Source organism: Camponotus floridanus, unplaced genomic scaffold (genome assembly GCF_003227725.1).
Source record: "Camponotus floridanus strain SB8 unplaced genomic scaffold, Cflo_v7.5 scaffold80, whole genome shotgun sequence".
Taxonomy (NCBI): Eukaryota; Metazoa; Arthropoda; class Insecta; order Hymenoptera; family Formicidae; genus Camponotus; species Camponotus floridanus.
Genome location: NW_020229850.1, coordinates 117,756 through 144,174, shown reverse-complemented (window position 1 = coordinate 144,174; position 26,419 = coordinate 117,756). Strand labels below are relative to the sequence as shown.

General features: G+C 34.4%; 1 protein-coding gene across 1 annotated transcript in view; it reads left to right on the top strand.

Annotated features, from left to right (window-relative positions):
- Window positions 1–26,419, top strand: part of LOC105254124 (probable G-protein coupled receptor Mth-like 1) — a 167,601-nt gene that overhangs the window by 130,836 nt on the left and 10,346 nt on the right. Inside the window, exon 6 of the mRNA XM_025414441.1 lies at window positions 25,085–25,223. Coding sequence (XP_025270226.1) covers window positions 25,085–25,223 — 139 coding nt within the window. The remainder of the gene's footprint in view (window positions 1–25,084; window positions 25,224–26,419) is intronic.

Below are 26,419 nucleotides of genomic sequence, written 5' to 3'. Positions count from 1 at the left end.
ATTTGCGTAATACATTTTCTTAAGAAAGATATATATTACGCAAAGTTTTTTTATTACTATTAATAATTTCCATATAAAATATTGAATTGCAATTTATCATTTTTTAAAATTTAGAAACAATTTTATATTTCGACTATATGATAAAATGAATATTTATTATATCAAAAGTTTATAATATATACATAAACTTTTAAAAATAAACTTTTCATTTCATGAATGAATATTTCATGTGATAAATGACATTATTATAGATCTTGTGTATCTTCAGAGTTATGCGTATGAAATAATTCATTTCCAAAAAGCATTGTTCATCACAAGATACACTGTCATACAAATAAATTGAAAAAAATAATATTATAAAATATTGAAGCAAAATTATGTTTTTGCAATTATCTTAAATATTTATATATTATTGTAAACTGTTCAACTAATGCAATGTAAAAATTTTTATTTTCTAGAGTATATTGCGTTTTTCTATAAAAAATTATATCTTTTTTAAGAAAATGTAAATATAAAAGGAATGTAAATGAAAATGCAGAAGCTTAATTTGTTTATTCAATATTTTCAATGAAAAAAACAAATTTTCTTAAATAAATACCTTTAATAATAAATTTTTTAATAAGTTTTTTAATAAGTTTGATAAATAATTGATCGTTTCAACATTTATATTTATGACGATTATATAATTAATGTAAACTTATAATAACACCTTTTTAATTAACCAAAAATTAAATTGTATTATACCTTTAATTGTATTATACCTTTTAATTAACCAAAAATTAAATTGTATTTATATCTTAATAGTTTAACAAAAGCTTGCTTTCTCATGAGAAGTTTTATCAAATTCTGTATGATAGATATAGATCTATTATTCGTTTATGTTTATCAGCAAATAAGAATTTAAATAAAATTGATTCTTTTATACTATCATCTAAGGGAATTTCCCGTAAATAAATTTATCTCTATTTCATCTTAATAATTAAGCTCCGTATACAAATAAATTAAAATAAATTTTAATTACGGGAAATTTTTTTTTAATAATAGCATTACACACACATTTAAAAAAAAGTGGAAATATACATATAGGAAAATGTAATGATAATCTTTAATTATTCAGTTTGTATAAACTTAACTAATTGTAAGATATCATATTAGCAACAATTCAAAAATGGACAGTAAGTTTTTCCCATATACGATACAAATTGCATCGAGTGCTATTGGGTTTTCATGCACAGATTACAAAAATGCATCTTGCTAAAAGTCCTAACATTTCCAAAATTAAAATAATTAAAATTAATTTTCCTGAAAAAGTATTAATTTAAGCTTCATATTTACGTAATACATTTTCTTAAGAAAGATATATGTTACGCAAAGTTTTTTTATTACAATTAATAATTTCCATATAAAATATTGAATTGCAATTCATCGTTTTAAAATTTAGAAACAATTTTAATATTTCTTATTATGATAAAATGAATATTTATTATATCATATATATATATATATATATATATATATATATATATAAACTTTTAAAAATAAACTTTTTTTCGTATGATGAATGACATTATTATAGATCTTGTGTATCTTCAGAGTTATGCATATGGAATAATTCATTTCCAAAAAGCATTGTTCATCACAAGATACACTGTCATACAAATAAATTGAATAAATAATATTATAAAATATTGAAACAAAATTATGTTTTTGCAATTATCTTAAATATTTATATATTATTGTAAACTGTTCAACTAATGCAATGTAAAAATTTTTATTTTCTAGAGTATATTGCGTTTTTCTATAAAAAATTATATCTTTTTTAAGAAAATGTAAATATAAAAGGAATATAAATGAAAATGCAGAAGCTTAATTTGTTTATTCAATGTTTTCAATGAAAAAAACAAATTTTCTTAAATAAATACCTTTAATAATAAATTTTTAATAAGTTTTTTAATAAGTTTAATAAATAATTGATCGTTTCAACATTTATATTTATGACGATTATATAATTAATGTAAACTTATTATAACATCTTTTAATTAACCAAAAATTAAATTGTATTATACCTTTTAATTAACCAAAAAATTAAATTGTATTTATATCTTAATAGTTTAACAAAAGCTTGCTTTCTCATGAGAAGTTTTATCAAATTCTGTATGATAGATATAGATCTATTATTCGTTTATGTTTATCAGCAAATAAGAATTTAAATAAAATTGATTCTTTTATTCTATCATCTAAGAAAATTTCCCGTAAATAAATTTATCTCTATTTCATCTTAATAATTAAGCTCCGTATACAAATAAATTAAGATAAATTTTAATTACGGAAAATTTTCTTTTTTAATAATTCCATTACACACACATTAAAAAAAGAAAAGTGGAAATATACATACAGGAAAATGTAATGATAATCTTTAATTATTCAGTTTGTTTAAACTTAATTAATTGTAAGACATCATATTAGAAACAATTAAAAAATGACCAGTAAGTTTTTCCCATATACGATACGAATTGCATCGAGTGCTATTGGGTTTTCATGCACAGATTACAAAAATGCATCTTGCTAAAAGTCCTAACATTACTAGAATTAAAATAATAAAAATTAATTTTCCTGAATAAGTATTAATTCAAGCTTCATATTTGAGTGATACATTTTCTTAAGAAAGATATATGTTACGCAAAGTTTTTTTATTACAATTAATAATTTCCATATAAAATATTGAATTGCAATTCATCGTTTTAAAATTTTGAAACAATTTTAATATTTCTTATTATGATAAAATGACTTATTATGATAAAATGAATATTTATTATATCATATATATATATATATATATATATATATATATATAAACTTTTAAAAATAAACTTTTTCATTTCGTATGATGAATGACATTATTATAGATCTTGTGTATCTTCAGAGTTATGCATATGGAATAATTCATTTCCAAAAAGCATTGTTCATCACAAGATACACTGTCATACTACTATATATACTACTATAACTTTACTACTACTATATATACTACTATAACTATTACTACACTATATATACTTCTATAACTTTAGTACTACTACTATATATACTACTATAACTTTAAATATATATATATATATATATAAACTTTTAAAAATAAACTTTTTCATTTCGTATGATGAATGACATTATTATAGATCTTGTGTATCTTCAGAGTTATGCATATGGAATAATTCATTTCCAAAAAGCATTGTTCATCACAAGATACACTGTCATACTACTATATATACTACTATAACTTTACTACTACTATATATACTACTATAACTATTACTACACTATATATACTACTATAACTTTAGTACTACTACTATATATACTACTATAACTTTAAATATATATATATATATAAACTTTTAAAAAACTTTTTCATTTCGTATGATGAATGACATTATTATAGATCTTGTGTATCTTCAGAGTTATGCATATGGAATAATTCATTTCCAAAAAGCATTGTTCATCACAAGATACACTGTCATACTACTATATATACTACTATAACTTTACTACTACTATATAAACTACTATAACTTTAGTACTACTATAACTTTAGTACTACTATAACTTTACTACTACTATATATACTACTATAACTATTACTACACTATATATACTACTATAACTTTAGTACTACTACTATATATACTACTATAACTTTAAATATATATATATATATATATAAACTTTTAAAAATAAACTTTTTCATTTCGTATGATGAATGACATTATTATAGATCTTGTGTATCTTCAGAGTCATACATATGGAATAATTCATTTCCAAAAGCATTGTTCATCACAAGATACACTGTCATACAAATAAACTGAATAAATAATATTGTAAAATATTGAAACAAAATTATGTTTTTGCAATTATCTTAAATATTTATATATTATTGTAAACTGTTCAACTAATGCAATGTAAACATTTTTATTTTCTAGAGTATATTGCGTTTTTCTATAAAAAATTATATCTTTTTTAAGAAAATGTATAAATATAAAAGGAATGTAAATGAAAATGCAGAAGCTTAATTTGTTTATTCAATGTTTTCAATGAAAAAAAAAATAATTTTCTTAAATAAATACTTCTAATAATAAGTTTTTAATAAGTTTAATGAATAATTGATCGTTTCAATTAGACAGAGTGTATAAACGTGAAATTTATTATTTTAAGTACGGTACGCTTTCCTGCTATATATATTGATTGTGTTTGATTGCAATCACGATTACCGGTCAATTTAAGCATTTCACTTAATATTATAAAAGGAGAATATAATAATATTATAATTTTATAAGAGGATGTCTTTAGTAAAAAATATTTCTTCATGTATCATAAAAAAAATTATTATTGCAGAGTGCAAAAAAACATAACATGTAATGTGGAACACTTTAATTATTAATACTGATGACACGATATTATTACTATGCAAATGCATTTCACTCGTAGTTTCATGAGCTACAAAATGTACGCGAAGGATACGTCAGATAAATCTATTAAAAATTTACTTACTGGTTTTGAGCATTTTCAAGCTTCGAGAACATGCCATCCACATAAGGTGAGACTAAAAACTAGAAACTATTAAAAGATATTGTAATAAAGATCGCCTGTTTTAATAATTTTACGCGTGTGTTACTGAAATGTGGATCAACTTGAAATTATTTTAATTAAATTCCCTAAAAGAAATATGTTCGTATTAGTGCATGCTCCATGTTACGAAAAGATTAATCGTTTAAACATATATCATTCCCTAAATCGTGCACTTTATCGTGTGGATTAAACTACGCCAATTCTGCGGATAGATTAGCGCTTGGCTGGACTAAAAGCTGATGGGCGAGCTTCAGTACATTCGTTTCGAATAAACGCTAGATTTGTGCTATCGACTGTAATGCCGCAGGCATTCTCTTATCGCGAGAGCATCAAATGTTCCATCAATTTTGCGCTTTATTAAAAAATATTCACGAAACACGTACGGAGAAGCTCAATTCGGTCAAGCAAAAATTTCGCGGTACTTCTTACAAAATAGAAAGCATACGCTGTATCGTTTGAGAAGGCGGACATAGCAATATCTTGATTGAATCGCTAATTCCTTATGAATATAAAGAACTTCATCGTGAGATCGTTTCGGAGAAATACGCCTATTAAAAAAATTAAATTGTATTCTGGCGTATTTCAATGATTTCAATAATAAATAATTATTTACTTCCACATCTTTAATTCGCTATACAACTTCAAAATTCGACATGAATTTAGATCTGCTTGAAATTGTAGCAAAATAGGAAATGAAGATTCGTGTCATTACAATAAATAAATAAATACAATTAATAAATATGTACGTCATAAAATACAAAACATTCATAGAATAGAAAAGGAGACATATATATACAAAATATTATCGAATGTGACAGATAAGAAGTTTTTGTGGAAAGATTGAAGAATTCAATCTAGATTACATGCACAATCGCCGATACAGTTGTTCGGCTACTGCATCGTAAACGACAGAAACATACGTGAGTAATTACACATAATACATAATAAATCATACATAATACGTGAGTAATTACACATAATACATAATAAATCATACATAATAAAAATATTGAAAAACCTGAAATGTATAAACATATCAAATAAAAGAGATTAAAAAAAGAAACGTCGCAATCGTTAGATGCAAATAGAAAAATAAATCAAATTCTAATGCATCTTAATAATTAACGTAACAACTCCTTTAAATTTCTAAAAAATCTTCCCAAAAGTATTTATATCTTAATAATTTAAGAGAGGCTTGCTTTTTCATCAGAAATTTTAAAACAATGTCAAACTCTGTATGATAGATATAAATTTATTATTTGTTTATGTTTATCACCAAATAAGTATTTAAATAAGATTAATTCTTTTATTCAACCATCTATTTCCTTGAAGAATGCGTTAATATGATATCTTAATTAAGTTTAAACAAACTGAATAATTAAAGGCTATCATTATACACTTTCCTTTACGTTCCATTTTCTTTTTAATGTGTGTGTATAATTTTACTATTATTAAACAAAAAAATTTCTCATAAATAAAATTTATTATTATTTCACCTTAATAATTAAACTTTACTCCATATACAATCATTTTTTACTCGAATAATACTTTCATAGCGATATTTTCGTTTCATGTATTTGAAATAAAAATGTATCAAAACAAATTATTTTGCAATTTATTATTCTAGTCTTTATTTAGAAGAATCAAAGAAAATGTATATATTCTTTAAGATTTTTTTTTAACATTCTTATTTTCTAAAAAAGTTTCTTTTGTGTAAGAGATTCGATTCCATTCGATAATATTAAAAACTGATGTGCAAAAGATGACACCGAACTTTGTTATCGAGAATAACCATAAGAACCGATAGAAGCTCGGTGAAACGAATACTCCCTGCGCCTTTCATCAACCATAGGTTGGTCAGCAGTCGGAAATAAAAACTGAAAGAGTTTTAGCAATAATTTATTTTTAAGTGACATTCTTATAATATGCGAAAATTTGTATAACAGATTTGTCATACAACAGTCTATTTTTAATACAATATAGAATTTTATTTTTTACACATTTCCACCTGTATTTACGGCTCTTTATTTCCTTTTAGCAAAAATTTTAAATATATTTTTTAATTACCCAATATTAATATTTTCTAAAAGTCTCAAATATATTTTAATATCACATGTGACGAGTCAAAAATATCGAATCTAGAAATGGATGATCGTTAGATCCACCCATTGGATCGCGATCGCATATTTCGGTCATTCTCAACCGACGTCAATTGTCTCACGTTCCAATGTTCGTCGCGAAACATAGTTCTCCGAACACGTGCGTCGCGTAACTCGCTCATCTGTGATAATGTTCCACTCAACATCTAAAGCACGAGGAACGTCGAGGGAAACTGCAACAAATTAAGATGCAAGTAATCTTGCCCTACAAGTCTCGCACAGAGATCACGTTAACATCCGCTGGTTGTTGACAATTACATCCCTAACATTTAAATGTGTCACACGTGACACGTGAAATGAGAACGTCAAACGTGATAAATGCTAGATTATTTTAAATTAAGAATAAATATGTTAAAGAATAAATATGTTAAGAATAAATATGTAAATATGTTAAATTATCCAGTTACAGTTATTTTTAATTTAAGCTGCAACGCAAATCATAACATGATATATTTCCGATCGTAAATCACAAAATGCAAAAAAATAATCATTTTTTTTTTATTTTTTTAGCATAGCTTGTGCGTTGCGAACCGGCTTAAAATGCACTCGCACGAAGTGACGGACGGCGATTATAACCGCGGTAGACGCGTCCGCGTAATCCAAGGGAGAGATCGAGGCGATCGTCCGTCACAAGATTCGGCACTCACGGGAATATGATGATAAAAGAAACACTAAAGATATTGGCTCATGCCTGCACAATACACGTGTTTGGAGAACGGTATCTCGCGACAAACACCACTCGCGGAGCGATGGACGGCGAATATATAATCGCGGTAGACGCGTCCGCGTAATCCAAGGGGGTGATCGAGACGATCGTCCATCGCTAGATTCGCCACACATCACACTGCGCGATTCCCGATACATCACACACTGCGCGAAATGCGTGTTTGGAGATTCGTCTCACGACAAACACTCGCACGAAGTGACGGACGGCGATTATAACCGCGGTAGACGCGTCCGCGTAATCCAAGGGAGAGATCGAGGCGATCGTCCGTCACAAGATTCGGCACTCACGGGAATATGATGATAAAAGAAACACTAAAGATATTGGCTCATGCCTGCACAATACACGTGTTTGGAGAACGGTATCTCGCGACAAACACCACTCGCGGAGCGATGGACGGAGAATATATAATCGCGGTAGACGCGTCCGCGTAATCCAAGGGGGTGATCGAGACGATCGTCCATCGCTAGATTCGCCACACATCACACTGCGCGATTCCCGATACATCACACACTGCGCGAAATGCGTGTTTGGAGATTCGTCTCACGACAAACACTCGCACGAAGTGACGGACGGCGATTATAACCGCGGTAGACGCGTCCGCGTAATCCAAGGGAGAGATCGAGGCGATCGTCCGTCACAAGATTCGGCACTCACGGGAATATGATGATAAAAGAAACACTAAAGATATTGGCTCATGCCTGCACAATACACGTGTTTGGAGAACGGTATCTCGCGACAAACACCACTCGCGGAGCGATGGACGGCGAATATATAATCGCGGTAGACGCGTCCGCGTAATCCAAGGGGGTGATCGAGACGATCGTCCATCGCTAGATTCGCCACACATCACACTGCGCGATTCCCGATACATCACACACTGCGCGAAATGCGTGTTTGGAGATTCGTCTCACGACAAACACTCGCACGAAGTGACGGACGGCGATTATAACCGCGGTAGACGCGTCCGCGTAATCCAAGGGAGAGATCGAGGCGATCGTCCGTCACAAGATTCGGCACTCACGGGAATATGATGATAAAAGAAACACTAAAGATATTGGCTCATGCCTGCACAATACACGTGTTTGGAGAACGGTATCTCGCGACAAACACCACTCGCGGAGCGATGGACGGCGAATATATAATCGCGGTAGACGCGTCCGCGTAATCCAAGGGGGTGATCGAGACGATCGTCCATCGCTAGATTCGCCACACATCACACTGCGCGATTCCCGATACATCACACACTGCGCGAAATGCGTGTTTGGAGATTCGTCTCACGACAAACACTCGCACGAAGTGATGGACGGCGATTATAACCGCGGTAGACGCGTCCGCGTAATCCAAGGGGGAGATCGAGGCGATCGTCCATCACAAGATTCGGCACCGCGACCGGGAATAAAAGAGACATGAGATATTGGCTTACGCCTGCACAAAACACGTGTTGGAGAACGGTATCTCGCGACAAACACCACTGACACTCGCGAAGCGATGGGCCGGTGAATAACCGCGGTAGACGCGTCCGCGTAATCCAGGGAATAGGTCGAGACGATCATCCGTCACAAGATTCGGTACTCGCGATATATCATGTAAACCACATACTTGGACAGATACTTTACGAAAAATACTCGAACGCGCGAAACGACGGATTCCGATTTAAAATAATCGCGGTAGACACGGACGCGTAATCCAATGGGTAGAGAACGGAACGATCATCCGTCGTTGAATTCGACACTCCCGATCGCGACTCGCGGCACTTCTTAAACGGATTCAATTGACGCAACCGTATTTATTTTAGACTCGGCTCGAAATGCATGTTTAGAGATTGATCTCACAAATACATACTTGGTCATAGACATTTTAGGAAAAATACTCGAACGCGCGAAACGACAGACGCCGATTAAAAATAATCGCGGTAGACGCGGACGCGTAATCCAATGGGTAGAGAGCGGAACGTTCGTCTATCGTTAAATTCGGCATTCTCGATCGCGACTCGCGGCACTTCTTAAATGGATTCAATTGCTGCAACCGTATTTATTTTAGAATCGGCTTGAAATGCATGTTTAGAGATTGATCTCACAAATACATACTTGGAGATAAACATTTTACGAAAAATACTCGAACGCGCGAAACGACAGACGCCGATTTAAAATAATCGCGGTAGACGCGAACGCGTAATCCAATGAGTAGAGAACGGAACGTTCGTCTATCGTTAAATTCGGCACTCCCGATCGCGACTCGCGGCACTTCTTAAGCCGATTCTACAATGGATGCAACGAAAAGATTCAACCACGTTTATTTCGACCGACTTAAAATGCGTGTTTGGAGATTCACGTCTCACGACAAACACACGCGCGAAGTGACGGATGACGATTATAACCGCGGTAAACGCATAATCCAGAAGATAGATATAGGCGATTGGCCCATCGCTAAATTCGAGGCACTCGCGATTCCCGATCCACCACACACTGCGCGAAATGCGTGTTTGGAGATTCACGTCTCACGACAAACACTCGCACGAAGCGATGGACGGCGATTATAACCGCGGTAGACACGTCCGCGTAATCCAAGGGGGTGATCGAGACGATCGTCCATCGCTAGATTCGGCACAATTCGCGATATGCGAAGAACATACTTGGACATAGACGCTTTACGAAAAATACTCGGACGCGCGAAACGACGGACTCCGATTTAAAATAATCGCGGTAGACGCGGACGCGTAATCCAATGGGTAGAGAGCCGAACGATCATCCATCGTTAAATTCGGCACTCACGACCGCGATCGCGACACTACTTAAACTGAATCTACAATGAACGCAACGCACAGGATGCAACCGCAAAACGCACAGATCGCTGATTCTAAAAAACTTTTTCAATCTGATTAGCTGAAAGACGAAAATGTTATGAATTGCGTTGTGATTTGCGCCTTAGATTTGCCATTATAGAGCCCAGCTTTATACGCTGCGCGAAATATGTTTGGAGATTGATGTCTGAACACGAATGCGCGAAATGATGAACAACGAATGTAAGGATAGACACGTCTACGTAATGCAGGGGATAGATCGAAGCGATCGAGCGTCACAAAATTCCGCACTTGCGATTCGCGACATTTATAATGGTCACTCAGCATTTTTTCGACGCTCCCTCGACGTTCCCTCCATGCTCTCTTGATGTTCTTTCGACGATTCTTCAACAAATTCCTGGATGGGTCCCTCGATGTTCCCTCGATGATTCTTCGATAGATTCCTGGATAAGTCCCTCGACGTTCCCTCGACGTTCCATCGACGATTCTTCAACAAATTCCTGGATGGGTCCCTCGATGTTCCCTCGATGATTCTTCGATAGATTCCTGGATAAGTCCCTCGACGTTCCCTCGACGTTCCATCGACGATTCTTCAACAAATTCCTGGATGGGTCCCTCGATGTTCCCTCGATGATTCTTCGATAGATTCCTGGATAAGTCCCTCGACGTTCCCTCGACGTTCCATCGACGATTCTTCAACAAATTCCTGGATGGGTCCCTCGATGTTCCCTCGATGATTCTTCGATAGATTCCTGGATAGGTCCCTCGACGTTCCCTCGACGTTCCATCGACGATTCTTCGATAGATTCCTGGATAAGTTCCTCGATGTTCCAACGATATTCCCTCGACAGATTCCTGGAAATGTTCCTCGATGATTCTTCGACAAATTCCTGGAAATCGATTGTGAATCTTTTTCCCAAGCGTGAACTCGTAAAAAATAAAGTTTTATTGACAAATATTGAATTCGTCAATGAAACTATTCATTTTTCACAATTTCACACTAGGGAAAAAGATTCATAATCGATTACCTCGATTCCTGGATATGTCTCTTGATGTTCTCTCAATGATTCTTCAACAAATTCCTAGATGGATCCCTCGACGATTCTTCGATAAAATCTTGGACAGGTCCCTCGATGTTTCTTCAACAGATTCCTGGATGGGTCCCTCGATGTTCCCTCGACGATTCTTCGATAGATTCCTGGATAGGTCCCTCGACGTTCCATCGATGATTCTTCGATAGATTCCTGGATAAATTCCTCGATGTTCCAACGATATTCCCTCGACAGATTCCTGGAAATGTTCCTCGATGATTCTTCGACAAATTCCTGGAAATCGATTGTGAATCTTTTTCCCAAGCGTGAACTCGTAAAAAATAAAGTTTTATTGACAAATATTGAATTCGTCAATGAAACTATTCATTTTTCACAATTTCACACTAGGGAAAAAGATTCATAATCGATTACCTCGATTCCTGGATATGTCTCTTGATGTTCTCTCAATGATTCTTCAACAAATTCCTAGATGGATCCCTCGACGATTCTTCGATAAAATCTTGGACAGGTCCCTCGATGTTTCTTCAACAGATTCCTGGATGGGTCCCTCGATGTTCCCTCGACGATTCTTCGATAGATTCCTGGATAGGTCCCTCGACGTTCCATCGATGATTCTTCGATAGATTCCTGGATAAGTTCCTCGATGTTCCAACGATATTCCCTCGACAGATTCCTGGAAATGTTCCTCGATGATTCTTCGACAAATTCCTGGAAATCGATTGTGAATCTTTTTCCCAAGCGTGAACTCGTAAAAAATAAAGTTTTATTGACAAATATTGAATTCGTCAATGAAACTATTCATTTTTCACAATTTCACACTAGGGAAAAAGATTCATAATCGATTACCTCGATTCCTGGATATGTCTCTTGATGTTCTCTCAATGATTCTTCAACAAATTCCTAGATGGATCCCTCGACGATTCTTCGATAAAATCTTGGACAGGTCCCTCGATGTTTCTTCAACAGATTCCTGGATGGGTCCCTCGATGTTCCCTCGACGATTCTTCGATAGATTCCTGGATAGGTCCCTCGACGTTCCCTCGACGTTCCATCGACGATTCTTCGATAGATTCCTGGATAAGTTCCTCGATGTTCCAACGATATTCCCTCGACAGATTCCTGGAAATGTTCCTCGATGATTCTTCGACAAATTCCTGGAAATCGATTGTGAATCTTTTTCCCAAGCGTGAACTCATAAAAAATAAAGTTTTATTGACAAATATTGAATTCGTCAATGAAACTATTCATTTTTCACAATTTCACACTAGGGAAAAAGATTCATAATCGATTACCTCGATTCCTGGATATGTCTCTTGATGTTCTCTCAATGATTCTTCAACAAATTCCTAGATGGATCCCTCGACGATTCTTCGATAAAATCTTGGACAGGTCCCTCGATGTTTCTTCAACAGATTCCTGGATGGGTCCCTCGATGTTCCCTCGACGATTCTTCGATAGATTCCTGGATAGGTCCCTCGACGTTCCCTCGACGTTCCATCGACGATTCTTCGATAGATTCCTGGATAAGTTCCTCGATGTTCCAACGATATTCCCTCGACAGATTCCTGGAAATGTTCCTCGATGATTCTTCGACAAATTCCTGGAAATCGATTGTGAATCTTTTTCCCAAGCGTGAACTCATAAAAAATAAAGTTTTATTGACAAATATTGAATTCGTCAATGAAACTATTCATTTTTCACAATTTCACACTAGGGAAAAAGATTCATAATCGATTACCTCGATTCCTGGATATGTCTCTTGATGTTCTCTCAATGATTCTTCAACAAATTCCTAGATGGATCCCTCGACGATTCTTCGATAAAATCTTGGACAGGTCCCTCGATGTTTCTTCAACAGATTCCTGGATGGGTCCCTCGATGTTCCCTCGACGATTCTTCGATAGATTCCTGGATAGGTCCCTCGACGTTCCCTCGACGTTCCATCGACGATTCTTCGATAGATTCCTGGATAAGTTCCTCGATGTTCCAACGATATTCCCTCGACAGATTCCTGGAAATGTTCCTCGATGATTCTTCGACAAATTCCTGGAAATCGATTGTGAATCTTTTTCCCAAGCGTGAACTCATAAAAAATAAAGTTTTATTGACAAATATTGAATTCGTCAATGAAACTATTCATTTTTCACAATTTCACACTAGGGAAAAAGATTCATAATCGATTACCTCGATTCCTGGATATGTCTCTTGATGTTCTCTCAATGATTCTTCAACAAATTCCTAGATGGATCCCTCGACGATTCTTCGATAAAATCTTGGACAGGTCCCTCGATGTTTCTTCGACAGATTTCTGGATAAGTCCCTCGATGTTTCTTCGACAGATTTCTGGATAAGTCCCTCGATGTTCCCTCGACGATTCTTCGATAGATGTTCTCATAGAGGTTCCTTGACGTTCCCTCGACGATTCTTCGGCATTCCTGGAAATCGATCATGAATCTTTTTCCTTACCGTGAACTTGTGGAAAAAAAAAGTTTCATTGACGAATATTGAATTCGTCAATAAACTTTTCATTTTTCACGAGTTCACGCTAGGAAAAAAAATTCATGACCGTTCCCCTAGATAAGTCCCTCAAGATTCCCTCGATATTCTCTCGACAGATTCCTGGGTAAGTCCATCGACTTTCTTTCGAAAGATTTCTGGATAGGTCCCTCGATGTTCTCTTGATGTTCCTTCGACGATTCTTCAACATATTTCTGGATAGATCCCTCGATGTTCCCTCGACGATTCTTCGATAGATCTTCTCATAGACGTCCCTTGATGTTCCCTCGACGATACTTCGACATATTCCTGGAAATCGATTATGAATCTTTTTCCTTATCGTGAATTCATGAAAAATGAAGTTTCATTGACGAATATTGAATTCGTCAATAAACTTTTCATTTTTCTCGAATGTACGCTAGGAAAAAAGATTCATGACCGATTCCCTGGATAAGTTCGTCATAATTCCCTCGATGTTCCTTCGACAAATTTCTAGATAGATCTCTTCATGTTCTCTTGACGATTATTCGATAGATCTTCTCATAGAGGTCCCTTGACGTTCCTTCGACGATTCTTCGGCAGATTCCTAGAGAAATCTATCATGAAACTTTTTCTCTAGCATGAACTCGTGAAAAATGGAGATTCATTGACGAATATTGAATTCGTCAATAAACTTTTCATTTTTCTCGAATGTACGCTAGGAAAAAAGATTCATGACCGATTCCCTGGATAAGTTCGTCATAATTCCCTCGATGTTCCTTCGACAAATTTCTAGATAGATCTCTTCATGTTCTCTTGACGATTATTCGATAGATCTTCTCATAGAGGTCCCTTGACGTTCCTTCGACGATTCTTCGGCAGATTCCTAGAGAAATCTATCATGAAACTTTTTCTCTAGCATGAACTCGTGAAAAATGAAGTTTTATTCACGAATATTGAATTCGTCAATAAACTTTTCATTTTTCACGAATGTACGCTAGGAAAAAAGATTCATGACCGATTCCCTGGATAAGTTCCTCAAAATCCCTCGATGTTCCTTCGACAAATTTCTAGATAGATCTCTTCATGTTCTCTTGACGATTCTTCGATAGATTTCTTAATAGATCTCTCGATGTTCCCTCGACGATTCTTGGACATATTCCTGGAAATCGATTATGAATTTTTTTCCTTATCGTGAACTCATGAAAAATGAAGTTTCATTGACGAATATTGAATTCGACAATAAACTTTTCATTTCCACGAGTTCACGTTAAGGAAAAAGATTCATGACCAATTCTCTAGATAAGTTCCTCAACATTCCCTCGATGTTCCTTCGACAGATTTCTGGATGGATCTCTTCTCTTGATGTTCCCTCGACGATTCTTTGACAGATTTCTGCATAGGTCCCTCGACGTTCCCTCGACAATTTTTTAACAGATTCCTGGATAAGTCTCTCGATGATTCTTCGACAGATTTCTGGATGGATCTCTTCTCTTGATGTTCCCTCGACGATTCTTTGACAGATTTCTGCATAGGTCCCTCGATGTTCCCTCGACGATTCTTCGACAGATTTCTGAATAGATCTCTTCATGTTCCTTCGATGATTCTTCGACAGATTTCTGGATAGGTCTCTCGATGTTCCCTCCACGATTCTTCGGCATATTCCTGGAAATCGATCGTGAATCTTTTTCCCTAACACGAACTCGTGAAAAATGAAGTTTCATTCATGAATATTAAATTCGTTAATAAACTTTTCATTCTGTCTTTGTTCAACTTTTAATAACAAAAATTTTTAAAAGCTTTTAAAAATAAAGAAAGATGCTTTCAACACGTAAAACAACTTCTCGAACGCAGTCCTCATTACACTAGTCACGCATGACGCGTTTAAATGCCAGGAACGCGGTTGTCAATACAGCGGATGCGAAACGCAAGCTCTATGCGAGAATCGTAGAGCGAGATCACTTTTATCTTAATTTATTGCAGCGATCCCTCGATGCTCCATTCGATACTTCAGATATGAATGAAACATGTATCACAAATGAACGAATTATGCGAAACATGTATTCGAAGGACGATGTCTCGCGACAAATACTGGAGCGCGAAACGGTAGACGTCAGTTGAGAATAACTGAAATATCCGATCACGTAATCCAACGAGTGGAACAAAACGATCATTCATCTCTAGATTCGACACTTACGACTCATCACATGCGATATTAAATGATATTTGAGACTTTTAGAAAATATTAATCCTTTAGGGAAATATCAACTTTGAGAACCATTGAGAAGCTAATATTGTATAATATATAACTATAATGCTTTGAACCTGTAAAACAATTTGGTATGACATAAATGTTATGTGTTTACATATAAGTTTCTAAACGAACATACAAACATACAAAATAAGACATACAAAATATATACATTTTCATATTATTCATTTATATTATTTATTATTTTATATTATTTTATGTAATTCATTTATTCATAGATATATGTGCTTCATCGTGAGATCAGAACTTTGCAGAAACATGTATATTAAAATAAAAATTAAATTGTATTTATATCTTAATAATTTAACAAAAGCTTGCTTTCTCATGAGAAGTTTTATCAAATTCTGTATGATAGATATAGATCTATTATTCGTTTATGTTTATCAGCAAATAAGAATTTAAATAAAATTGATTCTTTTATTCTATCATCTAAGGAAATTTCCCGCAAATAAATTTATCTGTATTTCATCTTAATAATTAAGCTTCGTATACAAATAAATTAAAATAAATTTTAATTACGAGAAATTTTCTTTTTTAATAATAGCATTACACACAAAAAAAAGTGGAAATATACGTACAGGAAAGTGTAATGATAATCTTTAATTATTCAGTTTGATTAAACTTAAGTAATTGTAAGATATCATATTAGCAACAATTCAAAAATGGACAGTAAGTTTTTCTCATATACGATACAAATTGCATCGAGTGCTATTGAGTTTTCATGCATAGATTACAAAAATGCATCTTGCTAAAATGCTGATGCTGTAATCAATTTTCTACTTTTGGGAAGATAACATACATTTAATATACATGGACAATGTTACATGAAGATTTAAAAAACTTTCTTGTTTCTCTTATCAATGTGCAATAAAATTTATAAATTAAAAATTTGAAATTAAACATTTATATTTATGACAATTATGTAATTAATATGAACTTATTATAGCATCTTTTAATTAACATATGAAAATTGTTGGCATATTGTATACATTTATGTATACATATATATGTATTTGAATTGAAAGATAAAATATAGGATTTAATAAGAAAAATTTATATTTTCATAAATGATATAAATTGTATAATATATTTTATACAATAAATCGTTTTGAATTTTTATTTGAACTACATTAGAGTCAAAACTTGTCTGGCAAATAATAAATGAATTCTTCTTCATTATTTTTAATAATTTTTATAACACATATCCCAACATTTTTCTAATAAAAAAATATATATGAGAAGAGAAGAATGTACACAGATGTTGCTCATTTTCTTTTACTGCATTTTATGAGTCATAAGTAATTGATATTAGCTATATATTTTATTATTATTTTATCTGATCAATAAATTTCAATATTGAGTAATTTATATATATATATATATATATATATATATATATATATATATACACATGAACATAGTACTATAGTTTTATCTGTTATAATAAAAATCCTTTTAATAGCTTTTCGTTATTATATGAACAGGATTAATAGAATTTTAATCAAAGATTTAATTTTTTATATTCAATATTAAAAATTCAATATTATATAATTCAACATTAATAATTTCAATATTAAAAATTAAAAAGTTTCTATTGTGAAGAATTAATTTCAAATTTGCATGTATAAAGAAAAATAGCAACTTTGAACCTCTCAGTTCCCTTCTTCTCCCCTCGCAATACTTTGCAAAGCAAGAGAAACATATGCGAATCCGAAATTTATCAAGATATTTATGTATTACATATCTCTGTATAATCTGCCGATGCTTTTCCTTCTCCATTACATATTTTGATGTAAACCTTGTTCCACAATTCGCTTCCAAAGAAAAGTGCACGAACACCACAGATGCTTCTCGAAAGTAGAATGTACCAATCACACGGATGAAAAAAGTGACGCTGAAACAAGACAATGGTGAATGAGCACTTATTGTAGCAAATCGGTTGATAGCATTGTGCGCACTGATGTATATTAAGAATTGTCATATTCAAATTTATAATAACTAAAACTGTAAGACTAACTGTAAGACAATCGTTATTCGTATTAAAAATATTCCCGATGTTTATAAAAATTTCGCGACTATGAAAAAAAGATTATGATAATCGTCGGAAATTTCACGCCGACTTGTGGAAGTCTCTCTCCTCTCTCCCCACTCCCCGACTACCTTGCGAAGCAAGAGAAATATATGCGAATCCGAGATTTATTAAGATATTTATTTATTACATACCACTGTATAATCTGACGATGCTTTCTCTTCTCCATTACATGTTTCGATCTATCTTTTTACATATGCAATTCACTCCCGAAAAAAAGCGCGCGCGAACACCATGGAAGCTTCCAGAAAGTAGGGCCGCCAATGGCGCGGATCAAAAGATGACTGAAACAAAAGACAAACAATGGCTGAGTGAACACTTGTCGTAGCGAATTCGGTTGGTAGCATTGCGCGAACTGATACATATTAAGAACCGTCGTATTCAAATTTATAATAATAAGAACTATAGAATAATCGTTATTCGTATTAAAGGTATTCTCGATATTTATGAAAATCTCGTGACTATGAAAAAAAAATATGGCGCTCGAAATAAAATATGGTGGCATCGCGCTGATGTCTCACTCCCTCCCCACCTCCTTCCTCCCCCCTTCCCCTACGCAACTACCTTGCAAAGCAAAAGAAATATACGCGAATCCGGGATTTATTAAGACATTTAATTATTACATACTTTTGCGTAAACTGACGATGTTCTTCCTTCTCGATTCCATGCTTCGAGCGAAATTTACGGAAGGACCATGTACTTGTCACGACAGGACACGACAAGACATGATAGGATGCACGATCGAAACGACGCTGGTTATGAATATCAAAGCACAAGATGAATGTTAAAATATATTTGAGCGCGACCGCGAACATTAATATATCCCGAACATTAACTATACACTTTGCTTTTTCAAACTATATTTTTTTACGTACGCAATTTGCTCCCGAAGAAAAGTGCGCGCGAACACTATGGAAGCTTCCAGAAAGTAGGGCCGCCAATGGCGCGGATCAAAAGATGACTGAAACAGAAAACAAACATGGCTGAATGAACACTTGTCGTAGCGAATTCGGTTGGTAGCATTGCGGGCACTGATGCATATTAAAAATCTGTTATATTCAAATTTATAATAATTAAAACTGTAAAATAATCGTAATAATCTATAATTATTCGTTAAAGGCACTCCCGATATTTATGAAAATTTCGCGATTACGAAAAAAAATTGGCGCTCGACGGCTTCACGGTGATGCCTCGCGGACCCTCCCTCTCCCCCTCCTCTCCTCCTCCTCCCAGCTACCTTGCAAAGCAAAAGAAATATACGCGAATCCGGGATTTATTAAGATATTTACTTATTACATACCTCAGTATAATCTGACGATGATCTTCCTTCTCGATTTCATGTTTCGAGCGAGATTTACGGAAGGACCATGTACTTGTCACGACAGGACAAGAAAAGTGCGCGCGAACACCATGGAAGCTTCCAGAAAGTAGGGCCGCCAATGCCGCGGATCAAAAGATGACTGAAACAGAAAACAAACATGGCTGAATGAACACTTGTCGTAGCGAATTCGGTTGGTTGCATTGCGCGCACTGATGCATATTAAAAACTGTCACATTCAAATTTATAATAATTAGAACTGTAAAATAATCGTAATAATCTGTAATTATTCGTATTAAAGGCACTCCCGATATTTATGAAAATTTCGCGACTACGGTAAAAATGACGCTCGACGGCTTCACGGTGATGCCTCGCGGACCCTCCCTCTCCCCCTCCTCTCCTCCTCCTCCCAGCTACCTTGCAAAGCAAAAGAAATATACGCGAATCCGGGATTTATTAAGATATTTACTTATTACATACCTCAGTATAATCTGACGATGATCTTCCTTCTCGATTTCATGTTTCGAGCGAGATTTACGGAAGGACCATGTACTTGTCACGACAGGACAAGAAAAGTGCGCGCGAACACCATGGAAGCTTCTAGAAAGTAGGGCCGCCAATGGCGCGGATCAAAAGATGACTGAAACAAAAGACAAACAATGGCTGAGTGAACACTTGTCGTAGCGAATTCGGTTGGTAGCATTGCGCGCACTGATGCATATTAAAAATCTGTTATATTCAAATTTATAATAATTAGAACTGTAAAATAATCGTAATAATCTGTAATTATTCGTATTAAAGGCACTCCCGATATTTATGAAAATTTCGCGACTACGGAAAAAATGGCGCTCGACAGCTTCACGCTGATACCTCGCGGGACCCTCTCTCTCCCCCCTCCTCCCTCTACGCAAACTACCTTGCAAAGCAAAAGAAATATACGCAAATCCGGAATTTATTAAGATACATTTAATTATTACATACTTTTGCGTGATCTGACGATGTTCTTCCTTCTCGATTCCATGCTTCGAGCGAAATTTACGGAAGGACCATGTACTTGTCACGACAGGACACGACAAGACACGATAGGATGCACGATCGAAACGACACTGATTATGAATATCAAAGCACAAGATGAATGTTAAAATATATTTGAGCGCGATCGCGAACATTAATATATCCCGAACATTAACTATACACTTCGCTTTTTCAAACTGTATTTTTTTACGTATGCAATTTGCTCCCGAAGAAAAGTGCGCGCGAACACCATGGAAGCTTCCAGAAAGTAGGGCCGCCAATGGCGCGGATCAAAAGATGACTGAAACAGAAAACAAACATGGCTGAATGAACACTTGTCGTAGCGAATTCGGTTGGTAGCATTGCGGGCACTGATGCATATTAAAAATCTGTTATATTCAAATTTATAATAATTAAAACTGTAAAATAATCGTAATAATCTATAATTATTCGTTAAAGGCACTCCCGATATTTATGAAAATTTCGCGATTACGAAAAAAAATTGGCGCTCGACGGCTTCACGGTGATGCCTCGCGGACCCTCCCTCTCCCCCTCCTCTCCTCCTCCTCCCAGCTACCTTGCAAAGCAAAAGAAATATACGCGAATCCGGGATTTATTAAGATATTTACTTATTACATACCTCAGTATAATCTGACGATGATCTTCCTTCTCGATTTCATGTTTCGAGCGAGATTTACGGAAGGACCATGTACTTGTCACGACAGGACAAGAAAAGTGCGCGCGAACACCATGGAAGCTTCTAGAAAGTAGGGCCGCCAATGGCGCGGATCAAAAGATGACTGAAACAAAAGACAAACAATGGCTGAGTGAACACTTGTCGTAGCGAATTCGGTTGGTAGCATTGCGCGCACTGATGCATATTAAAAATCTGTTATATTCAAATTTATAATAATTAGAACTGTAAAATAATCGTAATAATCTGTAATTATTCGTATTAAAGGCACTCCCGATATTTATGAAAATTTCGCGACTACGAAAAAAAAATGGCGCTCGACAGCTTCACGCTGATACCTCGCGGACCCTCTCCCCCCCCCACCTCCATCCTTCCTTGCCCTTCGCAGACTACCTTGCAAAGCAAACGAAATATACGCGAATCCGGGATTTATTAAGATATTTACTTATTACATACCTCTGTATAATCTGACGATGCTCTTCCTTCTCCATTACATGCTTCGAGCGAGATTTATGGAAGGACCATGTACTTGTCACGACAGTAGACGACAGGACACGATCGAAACGACCGACTCCGATCACGAAGCAAATTTGAACGCGATCGCGAATGTTAATACATAGAGAACGTTAATCACACTTTGCTTTTTCGATCTTATATCTTTACACGCAACTCTGTTAAAAAAAATCTTTATTCCTTTTATCCTGATTGGTCGATTATAAAAAAATCTTTATTCCTTTTATCCTGATTGGTCGATTATACGCTTCAAAGCATCCTTAGTGTCTTCTTGACCGCAACCTTGATGAACAATCAACTTTTGACGAAAGAAAGAAGCTGATTGGCTGTCGCAGTGACATTACATTAATGTGACGGTAAAGTGCTGAAAGTGTTTGACCAATCAGGATAAAGAAATTTCTTCACTCTGATTGGTCGAATGCTTTCAGCATTTATAGGGTGAAGACGCGAAATGCATTTTTTAAATGCGTTTCTATATTGATTACATTATCGATGATTTCAATAGAGACAAAGCGTTTCTTCTAAAATATCGGTATAAATTGTTTTATTGAAACGCTGAGAATTCTGAGTAAGAATGCCGAGTGAGTATTTATTTTTTTCAATACGCACTTTTCGATATGCCACTTTTTCGTTTAATCTGTAGAATATTATGTTATTGTTCGCAAACTCGCGAATGCATCATTTACTTGTTTGGCTTAATTTAGACCGATCGTTTGATATTCGTATCAAATAGTACATTTGAGCTGATCAGCCAATGATTAAACCAATTTACTATTTGATATACACGTATTAAACGATTTGTGTAAACTAGGCTATTAACTTTTAGTGAACAAGGAGAGAATAATTCCAGAAGGGTTGAACGAAGCATGCCTTACGTCACTTTGGTTTAGACAAAAGCTTGGTGTTCGCGCGCAATTATTCGTGGCGCGACGATGGGTTTACGCTGCAGATTTAAGCTCAATTTAGTATCATGAGGAAGGGACAAGATTTATCCACCGCTAATTAATATATTGTAATCGTTACAGCCTTAATTATGGTACGTATAATTATATTATCGTATGATGTTACGATCGTAACGATCATATTCAATTTACAATTTTAGGTTATTACAATTTATACAAAAATATCAATAACAGAAACATATATCTGTATAATATAATATAATCTATACAATGCATGTTTCTGTATTATATAATTATTTAGATGCAATATTGCTATTATTTTTAATACAATATATACATATATGCATTATAATATATACATATACATATATGCATTATAATAATATTTTGGAAGACAAAGATTTATTGTTTTGTAAAACATTTTATATATATATATATAAAATTTGTTTTACGATGAATCTTTATGTTTTTTGAAATATTATTATTGTACAATGCAATAATGACAGATTATATTGCAGTTACTATAATAATTTTCATAATTATGATTTATCTCTATATGTAATCTATATATAAATTGCTGGATTATGATTTATATATACATATAAATCACTTAGAGAGATATATATTATTGGTGCTTTCATCAATACTCTATAAATATACTAAACATTTAACTAATTATTCTCTCGCTTTCTAAATATTAATAAAATATACAATATATTAACATATTAAAATATTATGCATTATACTTTATTACAATTTCCAGGACAAAATTTATATATATATATTCAAAAATATAAAGACACATTTTTTTCTTCAAAAATGGCACGAATTTGCAATTGAATGAGCAGGAAAATTATAAGAGACAAAAGCAGTATAATAAGAGACAAAGGTTACAGTCGTTAGTATTGTTACCACACTTCCGAAACGCATTTTAAGCACTGTGAGTTATATATTTTTGACCTACTTTTTTTAAAGTTTATATGAATGTGAACAATATAATTCTGAAAATTATTCCACATTAAAAGAGCAAAAGTAATCTCGCAATTGTAATAAAAAAATGCGTTTTGAATGCTTTAATTATCACGTGTTAAGTACTTTCTGTTTTATTTATTCAAAATAATCGTAAAAAGAAATCATAATATCGTGACATTTTGATATTTATTAATTGAAAATTTCGATATTTTTTAATAGAAAACATACGAGAATTAATTTCTGCTGCTAGTTTTGGGGGAGAAAAATAATTACGTGTCTTTTGCAAACGGTGCGCATACGCAAGTAACGAAGAGACCGAAAAATTTAATCGTTTGAAATATATGTAACAGGGTGGCGCGTAAACAACAGTATCTGCGAAAGGGGAGACAAATGTTCAATGACGCTGCAGCAAAGTTATCGACTATCGAATATTACTGGATAACGAAAACAAAGTACGTCTCGTTCCAACAGTTATTATTATCGTTCGCGATCGCGCGTATTTCGCGTTTTTCGCGCAGCACCATAAATAATTAAGAATAAATGAGATATTTAAAAGCCCGAATATTTCCTGAGGACGCCGCGACACGTTTCACGGCTTCTATTTTCCTCTTGTCGTAACGAATCGCACGTCAATATGAATGAGAAAATAAACCTTCGTCGTCGGCAGAGCGGGGAATTTATTTGTTCGTCATAAATCGTCCATCTATTTCTGTTCGCATTACGAAAAGCTATCGTATTCCGGAATCCTTCCATCTCTTTCCTGTCGTCTTTCCTAGCTTGCTAGCACATTTATCAAAAGATCATTTTATATATTAGCGATAACGATTATTTAATTTTTAATTAATATATTGGACATGTAAAACGCAATTGGCAAATATAAGATGAAAATATTGGGGTTACTTCCGGATGTCACTTCCGGTATGCAGAGATCGTAGGCGTTCTTGAGTTTTCTTTTGCAAGCAATAGTGCGTTTTGCAGATGCTACGAAATATTTCGCGCCTTCTCGACGTTGAATTAAGCATCGCGAAGATAAACCTGCTGGCCGATCGCGTCGTTTATTATTGAAACGCCGTTTAAACTCGAAACACAGCCACGCCGTCGCACCATCCGGATATTTGCGTCGCTTAAATCTGTGGAGTATCGACCCACTCGAGGTCGTCTCGCGGACGAGAAACACCATATGATTAACCCAGGTGCAAGGATCGTTTCGTGTCGATCGGTCGTTAGCGAGTTTGGAACGGAAATCGCTTGTTCCCCATAGACGCGATTTCCAGAACACGAAATAAATCTCGATTGTATTATAAGCAGAATATTAGTTATTATATATATTAGGTATTATATAATACAGTGTTTAAGATTTAATCGTCTTATTATAAGTATTGTCACGATACAAAAATATGCTTGTTAATAAGTTACATTATACATTTGATTTTTTTATAGGATTTTTCTAAAATTATTTCCATTTATTTTGCAGGTGACATGGAAATCCTAGCATACTTCTTTGGACCAGTCGGAGTACTCTTGGCTGTAAATCTTCTGTTTTTCGCCGTAACTGCCCGAGAATTGACGTGCGGTCTCTGGAAAGGCGAATTCGTAAAAAGCACTACCGAGAGGTAAGCGAATATTTTCTTTGCATTAAAGAAAACGAAGCAGCGAAATGCATTTTGCTCGTTTATTTGGTCGTTTACTAGTAAAACTTTTATTAATTTCACGTAAATAATTTGTAACGTTTCGACCCTATCAAAACTCTTATTTTTGTAATTCATTTATAAATATCTGATAAAATTTGCCATCTATTATACGAAATAACAATGGATTTATTCCAACAAATATCTAACTATTCTTCACGTTACAAAGGTTTTTTTTCATAAGGAATATGTTTTCCTGCAGTGAGACATTTATTCCTTTTTCTCGTACAATGAATAGCGGTAACAATGCTTTCGTGATGTATTATAGTTTCCACTGTACCTTACGCTTATTTTTCTCACCAATTAAACTACGAATATAATTTACTCTATTAAAAAATGATGTTAATTGGAGGAAAGAAAATGAACGCGCGCATATAAATTATCAAAATGAAAAATGCAAGAGAGTTTAATTGTATTCCACCGAGTAGTATATCTTCAATTTATCTGCCAAGCACATGTACACGAGTATTCAGGCTCGGTCAATTCATCGGTGGATTAACAAAGGCTCGCCCTGCAGTTTGATTGGATTAGTCCAGGCAGCTAAACGTACCGACCAGCTGATAGTCCTCCTAAATTCAGCGGAACAGTGCTGTCTCGAGGCGTTCGCCAACCTTGCAAGCGACGGATATGGCTTTTGCCAGTGTTCGTCTGTAAAAAAAATAACGTTTATCTCTCCCACGTGATTTCCCAGCAGATTCATAAACACACTTCGCACGCTCATCTCGCGGAACATTGGCCGTTCAGCCTTTGTCTCGGGCAAATATTTACGTCCGATCGTAAAATTTGGGATACTCTCTTCGTACTTTTGCAGCTTTTAGGAAATGCCTCGTGAAAGAAGTTAAAGAACCGTGACCTTCCCTTTTGTTGCGCGAGATTCATTCGCAAACTGCAGAACCTGTTTATTTTTGTATCCGACTTGGCTCGCTCACTCCGAGTCCGATTAATCGAATGCAATTGATCGTCCAATTGCTTGATCTATTAAAAGATCGAAGAGTGACAATGATAACACTTTATGTATACGACAAATATGAAGCGAACTTTTGTCACGTAAGTCATCGAATGAAAATTCTCTTTGGGCTCAAACGTGCAAAATTTTGCCTGCGGTATTTTCTTAATTAAAG